Consider the following 19,103-nt stretch of genomic DNA (forward strand, 5'->3'; position numbering starts at 1 on the left):
ATGTTGTGGTACTTGACGACGACGATAATGTTGACGACAATGACAATGTCGACGACAATGGCTGAAATCTGAAAATGCTGAGATCTACTATTGTGGATCTGCTATTGCTACAAGGCAAGGGTTGATTTGCTACCGTCGAGGCTTGCAAGGCCGAGGACTGCAAAAGCGCTGACTGCTTAAAGGCTGAGAACAGAAAATGCTGGCTGATCTGGGTTGAATCTGCAAAATGCTGGCTGGTTTGTGTTGGAAACTGAAAACTCTAGGCTGATCTGGGTGTTGGGGTCGTGACGGCGAGGATATGCAACAGACCCTGCAGGTTCTCGCGAGGCTAAGGGCTGAAAACTGAAACGCTGGTCTTCTTGATGAAAACGCTGGTCTTCTCTTGAGAAAACGCTAGGATGCCTGAGGTTCTACTGACAGCCGAACCTCTCTCTCTCTCTCTCTCTCTCTCTCTCTCTCGTGCTCACTCCCCTTGGTTTCTACGCTTTTGCATCTTCGACTTTGACATGGTATCATAGCTGTTGGTAAAGCTCGGTGCTTGAAGAGCCCTTGGTGGAGGAGCAGCAAAGAAGAGAAGAAGAGATCTTGTCGCCAGTGTCCACTCCCCCCTAATCGGCGTTCTAAAACGCATACCCCCGGCGCCGGAGAGCACCCGTTGCCTCCCGTTTTGGAACCCCCCTCTCATGCAGCAGCGTTTTAACTCGCCACCTGTGGAGAACCGCACTTCCATACCCTACTGTCGGTTATTGAGTGTGTCATGCTTGCGTTTTAAAACGCTAGCATGTTTGCTATATGTGGACAGTGTCGCCCTTCCTTCGCTAGCGACAACACCTCCCTTGCCTCATGGTGTTTTGAAACGCTGTCTGCCGGCCAGTTGCTCCTAACACCTACGACGTGCATTGTTCCCTTTTTTCCCCCGCGTTTTGAAACACCGCACTTGACAGCAAACCCCCTCCTTCCCTCCTGAAAGTGAGTTGGTCTTCCCTTGTTGTTACTTAGCGTTTTTAAAACGCTATGAAGACACTTAATGGGAGACGAAGAGGAGGACATGAACGGCTTGGAAGAGGCGAGGAGATTGGAGATTATTTTGCGGCTTGGGATTCGTGCAAGGTGCCAGATTACTAGATTTTGCAAACTTCACCATGGCCCCCCCTTGCTTGAGCTCCAACGACAAATTGAACGGGAATAACTACACTCATTGGAATTTGATTATGTGACTATGGTTCTCACGGAAAGGCTTATGGGATGTTGTTGACGGCTCGGAGCCTTGTCCCACGAGGGATCCCCACAACAAGTACAGTCGCCTTCGAGACGACGAATATCTCAAATCGTGTGTCGATTGGGGTGCGGCTAATGCAAAGGCAATGTCGGCCATTGCGGAATCTCTTACGAAGGACCTATCTCCAGCTATTTAGACCTTGAAGATTGCCAACGAAATGTTTTTCAAGCTCGTAGGTATGTTTGATCGGGATTCTACGATGCGAGCAGTCATGTCACGTGACACATCCAACCCTATGTGTCCGTGGACAAGCTACAACATGATCAGGGTTCAGTCAGTCTAGTCAGTCTAGATTAGAAGTGATCTGGCACTTTTGTGAGTCTATTCGTAGACCGTGCATGCCCAGTCACTCTGTATAGATGCATATCCTCTGGTTGCACATAGCATGATCATCAGTATTCCCATCAGAATCCATTAGAATCAGTTAGGGAAATTTTCCAGTGCATATAGCCTATTTTCCTTATTTTTGACATTTTTCACTTATTATTTTTAAGTGACTTCCCAACAAAAGTAGGTAGGGCAATTTTGCTAAGTTAATATATAAGCAAACCCAAGTTAGCACTAAATGGCAGAAGAGGCAACAGGAGCTCCTGCTCAACAGGCACCTTCTCAGCAAGAACCTCATCAATACCCCTGGTGTTTTGGTTTTCCTCATCGCCCACACCCTCATTACCCTAGCGTTTTCTGTCCCTAGCAATTTCCACCGCATCAAGCACCAAGCCTTGGCGATCTCAGCATGACAGTGTTGCCGTCATTCCTAGATAGCCCAGCGTTTTACTAACGCTACAGCAGCCAGCCAGCGTTTTTGGTTTTCAGCCCCTTTTGCAGCAGAAGGCTCAGCGTTTTCAGCATGCATTAGAAGCAGCAGATTCAGCCCTAGTCCCATGCAGAAGAACCTCATTTCAGCCATTAAAAATGCAGCCAAAACAGTCATTTTCAGCCACTGAAAACAGTCCCAGATTTTCAGCCATAGCGTGTTTATGGACAGCAGATAGAAGACCACAGATTTCAGCCCTAAAGTCGTCGTCGTCATCCACCGACATAGTCCCAGGTTGCATCAGTCCATTGCATCGTCATTGTACCACTTTGTGCAATCAATAGCAGACCACTCTAGCTGACAAGAGTGGGGCCTTCGAAGGAGGGTTTTACAACGTCTCTGGTGTCGTATCTCTCTTCTCTCTCTATCTTTCAGTCTCATACACTTGCACACACAGTGTCCATTCACTTTGTTTGTGATCATAACATTCTCTCATTAAGAACGGAAGGCTCTACCTTCCATAAGAACAAAAGGAACCTTGAGCATAGTTCAGAGCACTCATCTTGAGCAAAGCGCAAACAATCATTCCGCTGCACCTAACAAGTCACCCTTCTTGGACAGTTGTTTGCTATACACTTTCCCCGAGGAAGTTCCATGCAATCATTTCTTATGAAGACCGAAGTTATTCATAATCAACTACCGGCTATGAAGAGTGCACTGATGAGTACCCAGTTAGTTGCTTTGGTTCTCACAAAGTTTCCTTAAGAGTATGAAACGTTGGCTAGGACACTTCGGCTACAAGTCACGAAGGAAAAGCCGGAATCTGATGATCTCAACTCTTTTCTCATTGAGGAGGAAGCCGTGTTGGCAACTCAAGGCAAAATTCAGATTTTTGAGACAGTGGAAACACATAGTGAAGCACTTGCTGCTTCGGATTCCAGAAAGAGGAGGAAGTACCGTTGTTACAAATGTGGAAAGCGTGGTCATTTGACCAAGGATTGCAAATCCAAAGGCAAAGACAAAGATTCTACGGAGTACAAAGTAAAAGCAAGCAATAGGAGGAAAGTAGTGATAAGTACTTAGGGAAGGACAGCAAGGAGGCTGCTTGTGTGGCGATGACTACACTTGCACGGACTCCCGCCTTCTAGTCACATGAAGATCGGTGTCACCAGTAGCTTCAGCCAGAGAGAGGTCCATTGTATCAGCTCACCCTTTGTCTTCCCTTTGTATGAGCTTTCTACCCCACCCATACCCACTGTTTTCTTTTCAGTTCTTTGTACTTTTTGTACCTAGACCTGGTATTAGATTCACCACATGTAACCTTTTGGTCTCATAGGTCATTTTGGCCTTTTGAAGACGTTAATGAGCTCACCCAGATTCTAACAGAGATGCTCCACGATGCAGCATCAGAGGCATATCCCCACAGCCAGCCTACAAGCAGTTTGATACAGCTTATGCGGGAGGGAATTTTACAGAGGCCTCGAAGGTCAGGAAAGCTGCCACTTTCTTAAAGGACAATGCGCTTACATGGTGGACGACTTGTTAATGAAAGGACAGGCACCCGCCACTTGGGTTTACTTCAAGCAAATGTTTGCATCTGCTTGGCTGTCAAATGAATTTGAAGCCGACGTCCTGACAGATTGGCACTAGCTTACTTCAGCTTCGTGCAAGAGCTTGCTGGAGTACAATAGGAGGTTTTGTAAAGCGTTACTCTCAGTGACCTCCTACAGATTTGTGCCATTGACAGAGCAGATAGAGAAGTACTGTTGTGGGCTGCCTAAAGGGCTTCGCGATTACTGTACAAAGAACAGAGTGGCTACCCTTACTCAGCTTATGGAAGTTGCAAACACTGGTCTTGCCTTGTTGAAAGGAGAGGACAGTGGATTTCCGAGTAGTGACAAAGGAGGGCAGCAAAAGAAAAATTCAGCGAAGAAGCCCTTTGTGAAAACGGCTCCTGATGCGTCACAGGGGTCAGAAAAGGCCACCAAAGACAAGGATTCAGCCGGCATGTCCGGAGCGCAGGCAAAGAAACAGAAAAGGAAGCCTTTTGTGCGCAAGTCGCTCGAGGAAAAGAAGGTCCTAATGGCTGAGAACAAATGCTTTATATGCAAGCAGCCTGGTCACTTTTCTATCAATTGTCCACAAAGGAAAAGGCCAGCTGACTCAGAGGATAAAGAAGACCAGAAAGGCAAGAAGCCAAAACCCACGGTAGGTTTAGTGCCAGACATGGTGGGTGACAGGCCCAGCACAGATGCCAGTGAGTTATGCAGGGCATGGGGTAAAGTTAGGGATGAGACGGCACTCATCTTCTTTGATCCAGGTGCCAAAGCCAACTTTATCTCACCTGAGTTAGCTATGAAGCTGGGCATTAGAGCTGAAGAGATGGGGTACACAGCAGAGGCAGAGTTATGCAGGGCATGGGGTAAAGTTAGGGATGAGACGGCACTCATCTTCTTTGATCCAGGTGCCAAAGCCAACTTTATCTCACCTGAGTTAGCTATGAAGCTGGGCATCAGAGCTGAAGAGATGGGGTACACAGCAGAGGCAGGGTTGGCATGTCTTGGCCACTCAGAGTGTGTTGCTCCCATCATTGGAAAATTGCGTCTGCATATTCAGTCGTATGTGGACACTGAAGAGTTTTACATCATGCCGCTGGAAGGTTGTGACGCCTTGTTGGGGATCCCGTGGATGTTCCGAGTGCATGGAGTCTTGGATGCCTACAACAAAAAGATCACTGTACAACATAGGGGCAAAACTCACATCTTGGATGTAAAGCTTAAAGGAGAGTCAGTCCCTATTGTATCTGCTTGTGCTATCACTTCTGTAATAAAGAATCATCTTTCTGTGTACTTGATTTTTGCACGTGATGTCTTAGATAGTGATCAGTCAAATTTATCTCTGTTAGATAAAGAAAGGTCAGCATTTTTGCAAAAGTTTAGTGATTGTTTTTTTGATTCATTACCGTCGCAATTGCCGCCAGAGAGACCTGAGGACCATCGGATAGATTTGGTGCCAGGGTGTAGCCCACCAAATAGACCTCCCTACAGGGTTAGTGCGGCGCAGTAGAAAGAGATTATGGGCCAGGTTGAGGAGTTATTAGAGAAGGGGCTGATTCAGCCTAGTTCTTCACCCTTTTGCTCCCCAGTGCTCCTAGTGCAGAAGAAGGATGGCTCATGGCGCATGTGTATTGATTACCGTGCGTTGAATAAGAATACCATCAAGAATAGGTTTCCTATTCCTAGAATTGATGATATTCTCGATCGTTTAGAGGGTGCTGCAATTTTCAGCAGGATAGACCTTAAGAGTGGGTACCATCAGATTCGTATAAGGCCAGAGGATGTGCACAAGACTGCGTTTAGAACGACATTTGGTCTTTATGAGTTTCTAGTGATGCCGTTTGGGCTAACAAATGCTCCTGCCACGTTCAACAGAATGATAGACCGGATTCCGCTTGCATCAACAGTTTGTTGGAACGTTCTTCGATGACATGATAGTGTATTCGAAGAATGAAGAGGAGCATAGGCGTCACTTGACCATTGTGTTTGAAGAGCTGCGCAGTCACAGGTTACTTGTCAATCCTAAGAAAAGTGAATTCTTCCTCGAAGAGATCCACTTTCTGGGCCACATAGTCTCAAAGGATGGTGTTAGAATGGATCCCGCAAAGGTCGAAGCTATCAAGACATGGCCAGACTTGAAGACTGTGCACGATGTCAGAAGCTTCTTGGGATTGTGTTCCTACTATAGAAGGTTTATCAGAAATTTTGCAGAGATAGCATCGCCTCTTCACGCATTGCAAAAGAAAGAGGTCACTTTCAGATGGACCCAAAAAGAGATTTCAGCTTTTAGTCTCTTAAAGGAAAAGTTGACTTCAGATCCAGTTATTGTTTTGCCAGATCTCAGGAAGTCATTTGTGGTCCAGTGTGACGCGTGTGGCAGTAGCATCGGAGCAGTGCTAATGCAAGATGGACGGGTAGTAGCTTATGAAAGCCGAATTTTGCAAGGGCCAGAGAGGACTATGCAACTCTATGAGAAAGAGCTCTTGGCCGTGATTCATGCGCTTTCTAGCTGGAAGCACTACCTCTTAGGTGCTGATTTTGTTGTCCAAACAGATCATCAGACCTTGCGATACTTCTTGACACAGTCAAAGTTATCCGAAAAGCATATGCGATGGGCAAACATTCTTTCCATGTTCCACTTCCAGATTATGCATGTGGAAGGCAAGAAGAATGTTGTGGCTGATGCGTTATCAAGAAAGCCACAAATTTCAGCTGTGTCAATTCCCTATCATCATGAGTTAGATGACATGAAGGAACAATATATTGCTGATGAAGATTTTGCAAGGATCTTTGAACAGTTCCAAGAGGGGCAACATCACGAGCACTACCTCCTTAGAGATGGTTTTATGATGATGCATGGTAGACTTTGTGTCACTAGGCCACTGCGACATAAGGTCATGGCACAGAGTCATGTCCCACCGTATGCAGGGCATCGTGGCATTGATGCGACAGTTAAAGCGGTAGAGACATTCTTCTATTGGCCTACCTTGAGGAGAGATGTGGATGCCTTTGTGTGAGCATGCATAGTTTGCCAAAAGGTCAAGTTTGACAGGCAAAAGGCACCAGGGTTGTTACAACCACTGCCGATTCCGGATAAGCCATGGGAAAGCATTGCTATGGAGTTTATCTTTGATCTTCCAAGGACGCCAACAGGGAATGATGGTATATGGACCATTATCTACAGGTTTAGCAAGCAGGCCCATTTTATCCCTGTCAGGAAGAAGATAAAATCTGATCAGATGGCACACTTGTTCATGTACAATGTGTTTAAGTACCATGGTATGCCACAATCGATTATCAGTGATCGTGATCCTCGCATGACCAGTTTGTTCTGGAGAGGATTGTTTGAGAACATGGGCACTACGCTCAAGTTTTCGTCTTCGTTTCATCCACAAACTGATGGACAGTCAGAAGAGGCTAATTCTACTATCTTAGATGTGCTGAAATGCTATGTGTCAGATAATAAAGGCAAGTGGGAACAGTATTTGCCTATGCTTGAGTATGCGTACAATAATACGGTGCATTCGTCTACTGGCAAAGCACCTTTTGAGATTGTTGAAGGCGGCAAAAAGGTTCCTCCCATTTTGCATACAAAGGACAAGATCTTTGAGGCAGATCGATATGTTGAGAACATGGATGAGATGTATAAGAAAATTAAAGTTGCCTTGGAGAAGACTCAGGCAAAGCAGAAAAAGGTTGCTGATCGTCACCGTCGTGAATTGCTGTTATCACCTGGTGATTGGGTTCTGTTAAGGTTCGAAAAGGCAAGGTTAAAGAAGATGAAGGGCAAGGAACGATTGTTTCCTAAGCTCAGCATGCGTTACTATGGGCCTTTTCAAGTGCTTGACAAGATCAGCGATGCGGCTTACAGGCTGAAATTGCCTGATGCATGGAAGATTCATAATGCGTTTCACGTGAGTCTTCTAAGACCCTTCGTGGGTGATGTGCCAGAAGATATGCCAGTTGAGGATCAGCCAGAAGTTGAGGAACTTGATGAGATCCTGGTACCTGAGCAAGTTTTGGCACATAAGGACAGAAAAGTTGAAGGACAAGTTGCAAGACGCTATTTGGTGAAGTTCAAGAACTATCCGCCTATGGATGCAAAGTGGATGGAAGAGCATGAACTGTCAGAGTCACCAAATGTATTGCAGCTTTACCTTGAAGCCTTTGGGTTACAGCCTACTTATGCCCCAACCCAACGTGTGCAAAGGAGGGGTAATGATAGAGCTAGTACATCAAATGTACATATGAATTCAGTGCCATAGATGGAAATGGCAAAAGTATGAAGGTCTCATTAAGTCATTTGTATCCATGTATGTTACGACCTTTCTTGCAGATACATGCGATGATAAAAGGGTGTTAATAACACAAGATCATCAGTGGCGTGTGCTTATGGTATGCAATCGAGGACGTTTGCGATTTCAAGAGGGGGGTATGTCACGAGGACGTGGCAGTTATTAACCATGTCACAAGGATGTGGCTACTGCTAACCTTGGTTGTTGGTTTCTTTCCAATGGGGTTTATTTTATTTGTTTTGAGACCCTCTTTTTGAAGTAGCAAACGGTCGGACATTGTATGGCCACTGTGAACGGTAGTTTCACCCGCAGACGGGAAGTGGTCGGCACTGGAATTCGTATGGTAAGAGGATGTCTAGGCTCAGAGCAAGATCATATAGGTCCCCCCGTCGCACTTAGCAAGTTGGTGGATACCAGGAAGTGAACTCAATTAAGGCGTAAAGTCAAGGTGGGACTACCAACTAAAAGTATCCGACAGTTGGGCCACATTGCACTTTTGGATGCGGTTCCAATGAGGATAGATGGTCAGAAGACCAGTGGGAGCCCAACGGAAGCATCTCCTAAAATTTAGGGAACTGCTATTTTGGGCCGTGAAATGTGTTCGCGTCATTACCTCTGGTATGACTAGGGGAACATTTTACAACTCTGCCGCGAAGTCAACTGGGCAACCGGTCAAGATATTTTTAAGCGGCAAACCCGAAACGGGAAAATGCTTGAAAATGCGCCAAGTGTCAGTTTTTCATGGACTTTCCTCCTATAGAAAAATGGGCGCTGATTTTTAAGCTGGGAAAGGCCTCATTTTAGCTTTTGTCACAGGTTAAGAGCTATGGAGTGCTTCCTTTCCCTCTCATGTACAGTGTGGTGCCAGGAGTGATGCCCTGCACGCTACACACTGCTCTCTCTCTCCCCTACGTGCAGTTATGTGATGCCCCACAAGAGGGCTCCTCATTTGACTGATGTACAGCTGTGTGGGTTCATGCTTTCGTGCTGAGGCAAGAGCCTCCTTGAGCAGGAACAGGCGTAGCTAATTGCTACTCCAAAGCAGACACTGGTGAGGGTCATAACCTCACCATACAGGTGCAAAATCAGCGCTGTGTATGTGCTGTAATTTGACTGTTTTTCAGCCATACGGACGCCAGGACACTTGGGAATCGTGCCCCTCTGGCAGAGGACAGTTAGGGGACTGTTTGGGGCTGAAAACAGGGCAAAAACCAATAAATACAGCGTGCTGAATTTACTGTTTTTGGGCAGGAATCAGAGGGTATACGCCAATGCAAGTGAGTTCTAGCAAGGGAATTGGTTTCGCGCAAGTTTCGGGGTTGTTATGTTGCCGAAATTTGGCCAAATCGAATGGTATCTAGGTGGATACGCGTGAAGGATTCCCAGGACCTTACCTTGTAATTTACCCTCATAAAGAATAAAGAAATACCGAAAGGGGCGCCAATTTTGGGGCCTACAGGTTGTCGGTGTCTGCTCGGAGCATTCTAGCTTCCGAGCCGTGTGTGTGATTAAGTGTTAATTCCCGTTACAGGTTACCTTTGCAAAGTACTTTGTGTGTGTCTAAAGTAAAGAATTTCGGGTGAAAGCCAACGCCTACCGCCCTACGGGCCGGTTTCAAGATCTCTTCCAAGAAGAACTCGCTTTTCTTGCCATTGATGAGCAATCTGTTCCTGCGCAACTCTTTGAACACAATGGTCAAGTGATGCCTATGCTCCTTTTCATTCTTCGAGTAGACTATCATGTCATCAAAGAATGTGCCAACAAAGTTCTGATATGGACGGAAGAACATATCCATGATCCTATTGAACGTAGCAGTAGCATTCGTAAGACCAAATGGCATCACTAAGAACTCGTAGAGACCAAATGTCGTTCTAAACACAGTCTTATGCACATCCTCAGGCCTAATTCGAATCTGATGGTACCCACTTTTAAGGTCGATCCTGCTGCACCCTCTAGGTGGTCAAGAATATCATCAATCCTTGGAATAGGAAACCTATTCTTGATGGTATTCTTATTCAATGCACGGTAGTCAATACACATGCGCCACGAGCCATCCTTTTTCTGTACTAAGAGCACTGGAGAGCAATAGGGTGACGAGCTAGGCTGAATCAACCCTTTCTCTAAGAGCTCCTCCACTTGGCTCATAATCTCTTTCCCCTGCGCCTCACTAACCCTATACGGTGGCCTATTTGGTGGGCTACAACCTGGCACGAAATCAATCGCATGATCCTCGGGCCTCTCCGGCGGTAGTTGAGACAGAAATGAATCAGAAAAACAGCCATTAAACTTTTGCAAAAATGCTAGCCTGTCTTTATCTAACACAGATAAATTTGATTGGCAACTATCTAAAACATCACGTGCAAAAACCAAGTACGCAGAAAGATGATTCTTTATTACAGAAGTATAGCAGAAGCAAATACAATAGGGACTGACTCTCCTATTAGCTTTACATCCAAGATGTGAGTTTTGCCCCTATGCTGTACAGTGATCTTTTTGTTGTAGGCATCCAAGACTCCATGCATTCGGAACATCCACGGGATCCCCAACAAGACATCACATCCTTCCAGCGGCATGATGTAGAACTCTTCTGTGTCCACATACGACTGAATATGCAGACGCAGCTTTCCAATGATGGGAGTAACGCACTCTGAGTGGCCAGGACATGCCAATCCTGCCTCTGCGGTATACCCCATCTCTTCAGCTCTGATGCCCAGCTTCATAGCTAATTCTAGCGTAATAAAGTTCGCTTTGGCACCTGGATCAAAGAAGATAAGTGCCATCTGGTCTCTAACTTTACCCCACGGTCTGCATAGCTCATGGGCATCTGTACTAGGCCTGTCGCCCAACATGTCTGGCACTAAACTTGTCGAGGGCATAGGCTTCTTTCCTTTCCTGTCCTCTTTGTCATCTGAGTTAGCTGGCCTTTTCTTTTGTGGTTGCAAAATGACCAGTCTGCTTGCATATAAAGCACTTGTTTTCAGCCATCAAGACCTTTTCCTCGGGCGTCTTACGCATAAAAGGCTTCCTTTTGTGCTTCCTTGCCTACGCTCTAGAAGTCTCGGCTGAACCTTTGCCTTTATTGAACCTAGCTGGCTCCTGGGACGCTTCCGGAGCCGCTCTCGTAAAGGGCTGCTTTGCTGAATTTTTCTTTTGCTGCCCTCCTTTCTCATTGCTCCGAAACCCACTGTCTTCTCCTTTCAACAAGGCAAGACTAGTGTTAGCAACTTCCATAAGCTGAGTGAGGGTAGCCACTCTGTTCTTGGTACAGTAATCGCGAAGCCCTTTAGGTAACCCACGACAGTACTTCTCTATCTGCTTTGTCAATGGCACAAATCTGTAGGAGATCACTGAGAGTAACGCTTTACAGAACCTCCTATTGTACTCCAGCAAGCTCTTGCATGTAGCCGAAGTAAGCTGGTGTCAATCTGTCATCACGTCCGCTTCAAATTCATTTGACAGCCAAGCAGATGCAAACATTTGCTTGACGTAAACCCAAGTGGGGGGTGCGTGTCCTTGCATTAACAATATCGTCCACCATGTGAGCGCATTGTCCTTTAAGAAAGTGGCAGCTTTTCTTACTTTAGAGGCCTCCGCAAAATTCCCTCCTGCATAAGTTGTATCAAACTGTTGGAGGAAAGTAAGAGCCTTTGCTTTATCCTCGAAGCCACTAAAGGTGCTGAACTTCACTGCTGCACCTCCTTCTTTGTATGGTTTTGGCTTCTCTATTGGCCCCAAATTGTCATAGGGAAGCATCTGTAGCATGGGCACTGTAGTAGGGACCATCTGTGCCCCTTGGTGTAAGGTGCAGCGGAATGAATGTTGTATTTTCTCAAGATTAGTGATCTTTATTGCTCAAGGTTCCTTTTAGTTCTTAGGGAAAGAGAGAGCTTTCCGTCTTGTAGAGTGCTGTGGTCACGAACAAAGTGAGTGGATATTGTGCGTGTAAGTGAATGAGACTGAGAGAAGGAGAGAGAAGAGATACGACACCGAGAGGTTGTAAAACCCTCCTCTGAAGGCCCCACTCTCGTCGGCGTGAGTGGTCTACTTTGATTGCACAAAGGTGTACAATGCGAATGCAATGGACTGATGCAATGGGACTATGCCGATGACGACGACGGTGACTTCGTGGCTGAAAACTGTGATCTTCTATGGGCTGAATTCGGTGGCTGTGTCGGGGCTGAAATGACTGTTTTTCTTACTGTTTCATGGCTGAAAATGACTGTCTTGGTCGGGGGTCATGCTGAGGGTGAAAACGCTGATGTTGCTGACTGTCTAGGCTGCGTTTTAATGCTACTGTTGCATGCTGAAAAACGCTGGATCAGCAGTGTTTTCCATGCTTGCAAAGCGCTGAAATGCTGAGGCCTTGAGATCCCAAAACGCTGAATCTGATGCAGTTCCTAGCGTTAGTGAGATGCTGCAAAAAAGGCTGAGTTTTGCTGGAACAAAAACGCTAAGGCTGAGATGGTTTGGTCGCGGGAAAACTCCACGGATAAGGCTGATCTGCTGGGAATGAAAACGCCAATGAAGGGGGATGTTTGGCGATGGAATCTGATGGGAATCCCCGCAAAGGAGGTCCAAAAACGTTGGGGTGTGTTGGGGGGGTACTGCTGAGAAGTTGCCTGTTGAGCGAGAAGCTCCTGCTGCCTCTTCTGCCAGAAAGTGCTAACTTGGGTTTGCTTATATATTAACTTAGCAAAATTGCCCTACCTACTTTTGCTGGAAAATCACTTAAAAATAATAAGTGAAAATCCCAATAAATAGGAAAATAGGCTAAATGCACTGGAAAATTCCCCTAACTGATGCTAATGGATTCTGATGATCATGTTGTGTGCAACCGGAGGATATGCATCTATGCTAAGTGACTGGGCATGCACGGTCTACGAATAGACTCACAAAAGTGCCAGATCATTTCTAAATCTAGATTGTCTTGACTGTCCGAACCCTGATCATGCTGTAGCTTGTCCACGGACACATAGGGTTGGGATGTGTCACGTGACACTTGGTCATTGAGATTCTGCATTAAAGGTGTCATATCTGGCTGCTGTCCAAAAAAACCAACCATTCCAAAATTGACCTGTAGCACCCCAAACTGGTCCTGATTGCTCTGAAGGCCTTGCTGCATATCAATGTTACCATACATGGGGTTTGGCGTCATGCCATGCATACCCCCAAACACTGTTCTAGGCATGTACTGCTGGTTTCCAGGCGCATAACCAGCCATACTTTGGAACACGGATCCACCCCCGAAATACCCAGGATGTACCGTGGGTGGTGGAAAAACCTGACGCATTGCCTGGAGATTGGTTCCCTGTCCTTTGAATGCAACATTTTGACCCTGAAAGGTGGCGGGCTGAACTGGCAAAACCTGTGGAGTAGGGTTCCTCGCCACCTGTTCATGGTCAGGAGGGACCTGTCTAGGAGCCTGACGTGACTCCGCAACATGTGAATGCTCCCTATCGTGCTCAGTCGCATGGGGGACCCGGGCTTGAGCCTCAACGGGCTCTGTACGTTGAGGGCATTCCCTTGCCTGCTGTGACTTTAATGGTGCTTGCAGATAATCCATAAACCTGGGCTTCTGCACCAACTGAGTGAAGACATTCATAGCAACAACTAATTGTGTCTTGAACGCATCCTCTTCAAAGTGCCCAATCATGAACCTTGAACTTGTTCTTGCTGTGCATTCACACGAACAAAAGTCGTAGACAGTGGCGGTCGTGAACTCTCGCCAACTTCATGCTGTAAAGGAGTAGCCTGTCTACCCTGGGAAGAGGAACCCTCTTCTCTAGCATTGTCTGTCTTGTCAGCCATAGTGTAATTCCAAGTTCTTGTGCTTTGTGTCTTCGCCTCAAACCAACCAAGGTTCACTTCTTAAGGAAAAAGTGATCTTGTCCTGGCAACAGAACCATGAAACCGGCCCGTGGGGCGGTAGGCGTTAGCTTTCACCCGATTCTTTAACACTTAACTTTACGACACAAGGCAATGACTTAAAAGGAACCTGTATCTGGGGATAGGATTACACTTCAAAACAAATAGCACGGCCAGGAAGCTAGAATGCTTCCAAGCAGACAGTGACACCTGTAGGCCCCAAAGGTTGGCGCCCCTTTCGGTATTTCTTTATTCTTTATTAGAGGGAATAAAACCTGTGGTTCCCTACAAGCTGCCCCGCACAATCCGGGCTGAATTCCATCTGTTCTGGCCCGATTCGGCAACATAACTGTACTAGGATCCTTCACAGTCAGTATCCCCACGCATTAGATGACTTTCCCGACGCATACGGACACTTTGCAAGACCTGGCGAGAATCTGCAGCATGCTGAATTCTCTGTTTTCTGCCCCGAAAATGCGCCAGATCACCTCTTCAGTGGTCCCCTCGCGCCCCCGAACCTCCTAGGGGTATTAGGGTCCGTTTAGGGCCGAAACCCTAAACCTGCAAAAATACACAGCAGGCTGTAATTCCCTGTTTCGGGCTCCGTTTCGCGTGCCGGTCGCATCCGTAGCAAGTCCTCGAGCTCCCGCACCTGTAGGGCTACTTGCCCTTTGAATCGGACGAGATTTCTCACGTGAAACCTCTCCAAATTCACCTGTACCTGCGGGGGATTAGCAACTAGTTAATCCAGTACTTGTGCAAGAGGCTCTTCCCTCGGCAATCGCGCATGAACCCACATAACTGTACATTGGTCAAATGAAAAGCGCACTAGAGGGGCATAACATACTGCTCATAGGGGAGAGAGAGAGCAATGCGTAGCGTGCAGGGCATCACTCCTGGCACCGCACTGTACATAAGAGGGAAAGGAAGCACTCCATAGCTCTCAACCTGTTGCAATCCGCCTGTGGCTGAAAATGGCGCCCCTTTTGCTGATAAACAACTCGCCCAGCTCTCCCATAGTGGCAGATTTGCTCAGGAGCTGACACCTCGCCCAGTTTCCGACTTTGGCCAATTTGCCTAAAAATATCTCAACTAGTGCGTCAGTTGACTTGGCAACAGAGCAATAAAATGTTCCCCTTGTCATTCCAGAGCTAATGACGCGAACACATTTCACGGCCCAAAATAGCAGTTCCCTAAATTTTAGGAGATGCTTCCACGGCACTCACAGTGGTCGTCTGACCATCAATCACCACTGGAACCACATCGGAAAATGCAATGTCGGCCAGCTATCAGGTGATTTACACTCGTAGCCCCACCGTGGCTAACCTTAGTCCATTTGGTCAACTTCAATGCTCACTGGCCGTCCGGCCTAGACTCTCATTGTCCGCCTCACACCATGCAACTCGGGCATTGTCATTTCCAGAGGGGTGCTTTAAAACAAGTCAAATAAAATTCCCCCAAAAAGAAATCAACAAGTAAAGTTGCCACAGACTCGTGACAAGGCTCCTATCCACCTGGGTGCTACTGGCTCGAGAGGCGCGAGCCACTCAGTTGGAACTGCCTCTGAGATGTCCTGGCACATGCTCTGCACCCCTCTCATGCCCTGTAGTTGGAAACCTTGCACCTCCTCTGACAAGCCTGAAAACTCTAACCAGTCACCTAAAGAGCGTGCTGGACCCGCTGCCATGGGACCCTAGGAAACATGAGGTCGACTACCAACCAAGTGGCCTCTCTGAGTGCTAACCATGGGGTTCCAAACAAGGGGCTGCCGTAGGCGCTCCTCCGTGCAAGTAGGCTGTCTTTGCTCCAGGCCTCGCCGCAAGAGCTCCCAAGATCGAAGCAAACTCACAGCGAAGCGGTCTCTAGTCTCTTGCTCAAACCAACTCTGCGCATCTCTGTGAAGATCCATCTGGTCGAAGGTTGCCAGGGGCCTCCAGCCTGAGGCACCCTAGCACGAAGCCGTTGTAGCAAGAACTCCTTCCAGGGCTCCTCGTTTGGAAGAAGTCTTCTGATTATGAACTTCCCAAGAAGGGCTCTGCTCAGCTGTGCTGGGTCAATGATCCCAAGCCCTCCCTGTGAACAAGGAAGAGTGATGACCTGCCAAGCCACTTTGGCTCGGGCTATTTGAGTGTCACGTCCTGACCAAAGGAAGTTCCTGATCAGCCTCTCTGCCTGGCTGATACAGGAACTCAAGAAGATCCAGCAAGAAGTGATGTACCACATAGTCGCCAACAACACCTGGTTGGCCACTACTACTCTGCCAGCCAAAGAAAGTCGTGCTGAGCTCCAATGTAACAACTTCCTCCTGATAGACAGGAGGAGGGGAGCAATCTGTTGCTCGGGAGACAAGTCCAAACCAACCTGACAACCCAAGTACCGAATTGCAGTCCCTGGGGGAATCCACCTAAAACCCTCTCCTGGCATCCAATCGGGCACAGGAGCACTACCAATCGAGAAAGCCATTGTCTTTTTCCAGTTGATCAGTGCGCCCGATGCACAACAAAAGGTCTCCAGAGCCTGCTCACACTTGTGAAGGTTGGCCTCCTGGCCATCTAAGTACAAGGCTGAGTCGTCGGCAAACTCAGCGTCTAGTAGCTCATCTCCCCGAATAGGGAGTGCTAAGCCCCGTAGACCAACCTGCTGCGACACCAAAAACCTGCTCATCGCCTCCGCATAGAACAGAAAGAGGAAGGGGGCAAGAGGACAGCCCTGTCTGACCGAACGTGTGAGCATGAAGCGATCACCTTTACCTCTTGCCAAAAGTACCTGACTGTGAGCATGTCTGTACAAAGCTGACACCCCTCTGATCCAAGCATCGGAGAAGCCCATCCTGCGTAGAGTGCCCTCTAGAAAGTCCCAGTCAACTCTGTCTTATGCCTTCTCAAAATCGAGAAGAATCACTAGGTCCTCACCACGGAGCCGTGCTAGGACACAAGCCTCCCAAAAAGTAAAGATGTTGTCAAGGATACTGCGTTCCTGGACAAAACCTGTTTGAGTCCCATGTATAAGGCTCTCTAGAAGTGGCTGAATCCTCAAACTCAGAGCCTTGGCAAGAATTTTGTAGGCTGAGTTGAGGATGGTGATGGGGCGCCACTGTCGAATCTCATCCAAGGAGCCACCCTCCTTGGGAATGAGGTAGATCAAGCCCTCACTCATGCTGTCAGGCATCACTCCTGTGTGCAAAATGTAGTGAAAAGCACTACAGAGATCTAGGCCAAGCAGGTCCCAGTACTCCAAGAAAAAACTGGGAGTCAACCCATCCTCACCTGGACAGCTACCACGGGGGAGGGTCCTAAGAGCCCGAGTCCCATGTATAAGGCTCTCTAGAAGTGGCTGAATCCTCAAACTCAGAGCCTTGGCAAGAATTTTGTAGGCTGAGTTGAGGATGGTGATGGGGCGCCACTGTCGAATCTCATCCAAGGAGCCACCCTCCTTGGGAATGAGGTAGATCAAGCCCTCACTCATGCTGTCAGGCATCACTCCTGTGTGCAAAATGTAGTGAAAAGCACTACAGAGATCTGGGCCAAGCAGGTCCCAGTACTCCAAGAAAAAACTGGGAGTCAACCCATCCTCACCTGGACAGCTACCACGGGGGAGGGCCCTAAGAGCCGTGTGCAACTCCTCAAGCTGAAGTGGCAGCTCAAGCCTCTGACGCATCTCCTCAGTCAGAAGGCAAGGCATTTGTGCCCAAACCTACTCCCTGCATGCATCCTGACGCTCCGACTGAGGCTCTGCAGACAGTAACTCACGGTAAAAGTCAGTAGCAACTGCACGCATATCCTCGGGCTCAGAAGCAACTTATCCTCGGGCTCAGAAGCAACTGACCCGTCGGGCCTCCGCAATTGGCTGACCTTGGCATGCGAATGCCGAGGTCCCACTGCCTCAAAGAAAGCACCAGTCACTCTGTCGCCCACTTGTGTCCGCTGAGATGCCCGTCGGTGGAAAGCAAACTCATGTCGCCGCTCCTCTGTGCTAACAAGCTCCTGGCGAGCCTGCTGTAGCTGCTCCTCCGACCAAGGACTGTCTGGATGTTGCTCCTGCATCCTCTGCAACGAAGCAATGCCCTGTCTGAGACGCTGCTCCTCCTCTCTCGCTGCAGCCCGGCGAGCCAAAGACTCCTGGAGAAAGAAACGACTAATCTGAGCTAGTCCTGAGGCCACTCTGTTAGCAAGAGAATCCTGCCTGTCCAAGCTCTCTGTCCAGAGAGCCTCTACACGAATGGACATGTTAGCGATATAATACACTGCAAAAAGAGTTCCTACACCATTGCTTTTGGATATGCCCATAGCCAGTTTGGCGAGCGGTATGTTGTTTACTTATCAGAGTTGGCATTCCCGACGGGTTTGTGACGTGGGGAGCAATTGCAAGTCTACTGCGTATCGGGGCTCACACACTTTATTTGAGGGCTCTCCTATAGATCCAGTTTTCTTACTCACATCTTTGGGCTACAGATGAGGCACTCTTGATATGCTTCCACCCATTGCACATCTGTTTGATCTCCATCTGCAGGATACATTTTTTACCACGATTTGCTGCTTTATGTTATGGATCACGTTAAAGGCTCATTGGGCTCGCAGCTTTCCCCGACATCTAAGCACTGCCAACCAAGCCAATCTCCGAGCTGCTCTGGATGCAGTCATAGAATTTAGATCTTTGGCTGAGAAGTGGCCTGTGGTGGCTGTGAAAGTAATATCAGTATATCAAAGGACAAAGTAACGCATTAACAAAACTATACACCATTAGCACACATTCTATATGTAGCTTTGTTAAAGAATACATCAACAGCAGGTCATCACCATAATGACAGTTGCTGAGATCAAACATGCGGATTTCCCATGGGCCTAGTACGTTGACTTGTATCATTAGTAGGATTGATTATATCTGTGCATGCTTTATGCGATTCTCGAATCAGACAAGCTATATGTTTAGGTGTACCATTGGTAGGATTGATTATATCTGTGCATTGGTGATGTGATTGAAATCAAATAAGTCTGATTTGGTATTATGTTTTTTTTTTTGGGTTCCAACAGCTTATTACTGGTTACCTTTGTGGAGAAGCCCTTGATTTGTATAAGGCGGAAAGTCTTTTACAAAACATGACGAAAGAAGGAATGCCTGTCAGTGCAAATATATTTAGAAAGCTTATAAATGGGTTTTGGGAAGCAAACAACGCAGAAGGAGCCGAGAGAGTTTTTGTTTCAATGCAGGATGCAGGCTACCTTCCCGACTCGAAGGCATGATAACTTTCGCCTTCCACTTAAAACCTGAAGTGAGTGTGGTGCTTTGTAGTCATGGTTTTTTAATTTCAGCTCTTGCAAGGGGAAATGATTTGGGTAGTTTGTCTCATTGTT

The 19,103-nt window shown here is 47.4% G+C and overlaps 1 protein-coding gene across 2 annotated transcripts in view; it reads left to right on the top strand.

The window, feature by feature from the left end:
• LOC147419883 (uncharacterized) overlaps nucleotides 1-19,103 on the top strand; it is a 45,415-nt gene that overhangs the window by 2,882 nt on the left and 23,430 nt on the right. Inside the window, exon 2 of one of the 2 annotated variants that reach the window (XM_086505300.1) lies at nucleotides 18,783-18,986. The exons of the other annotated variant lie outside the window; for it this stretch is intronic. Coding sequence (XP_086361426.1) covers nucleotides 18,783-18,986 — 204 coding nt within the window. The remainder of the gene's footprint in view (nucleotides 1-18,782; nucleotides 18,987-19,103) is intronic. 2 annotated transcript variants of the gene reach the window in all.

Source organism: Adiantum capillus-veneris, chromosome 29, assembly GCF_014529385.1.
Source record: "Adiantum capillus-veneris isolate H3 chromosome 29, ASM1452938v2, whole genome shotgun sequence".
Taxonomy (NCBI): Eukaryota; Viridiplantae; Streptophyta; class Polypodiopsida; order Polypodiales; family Pteridaceae; genus Adiantum; species Adiantum capillus-veneris.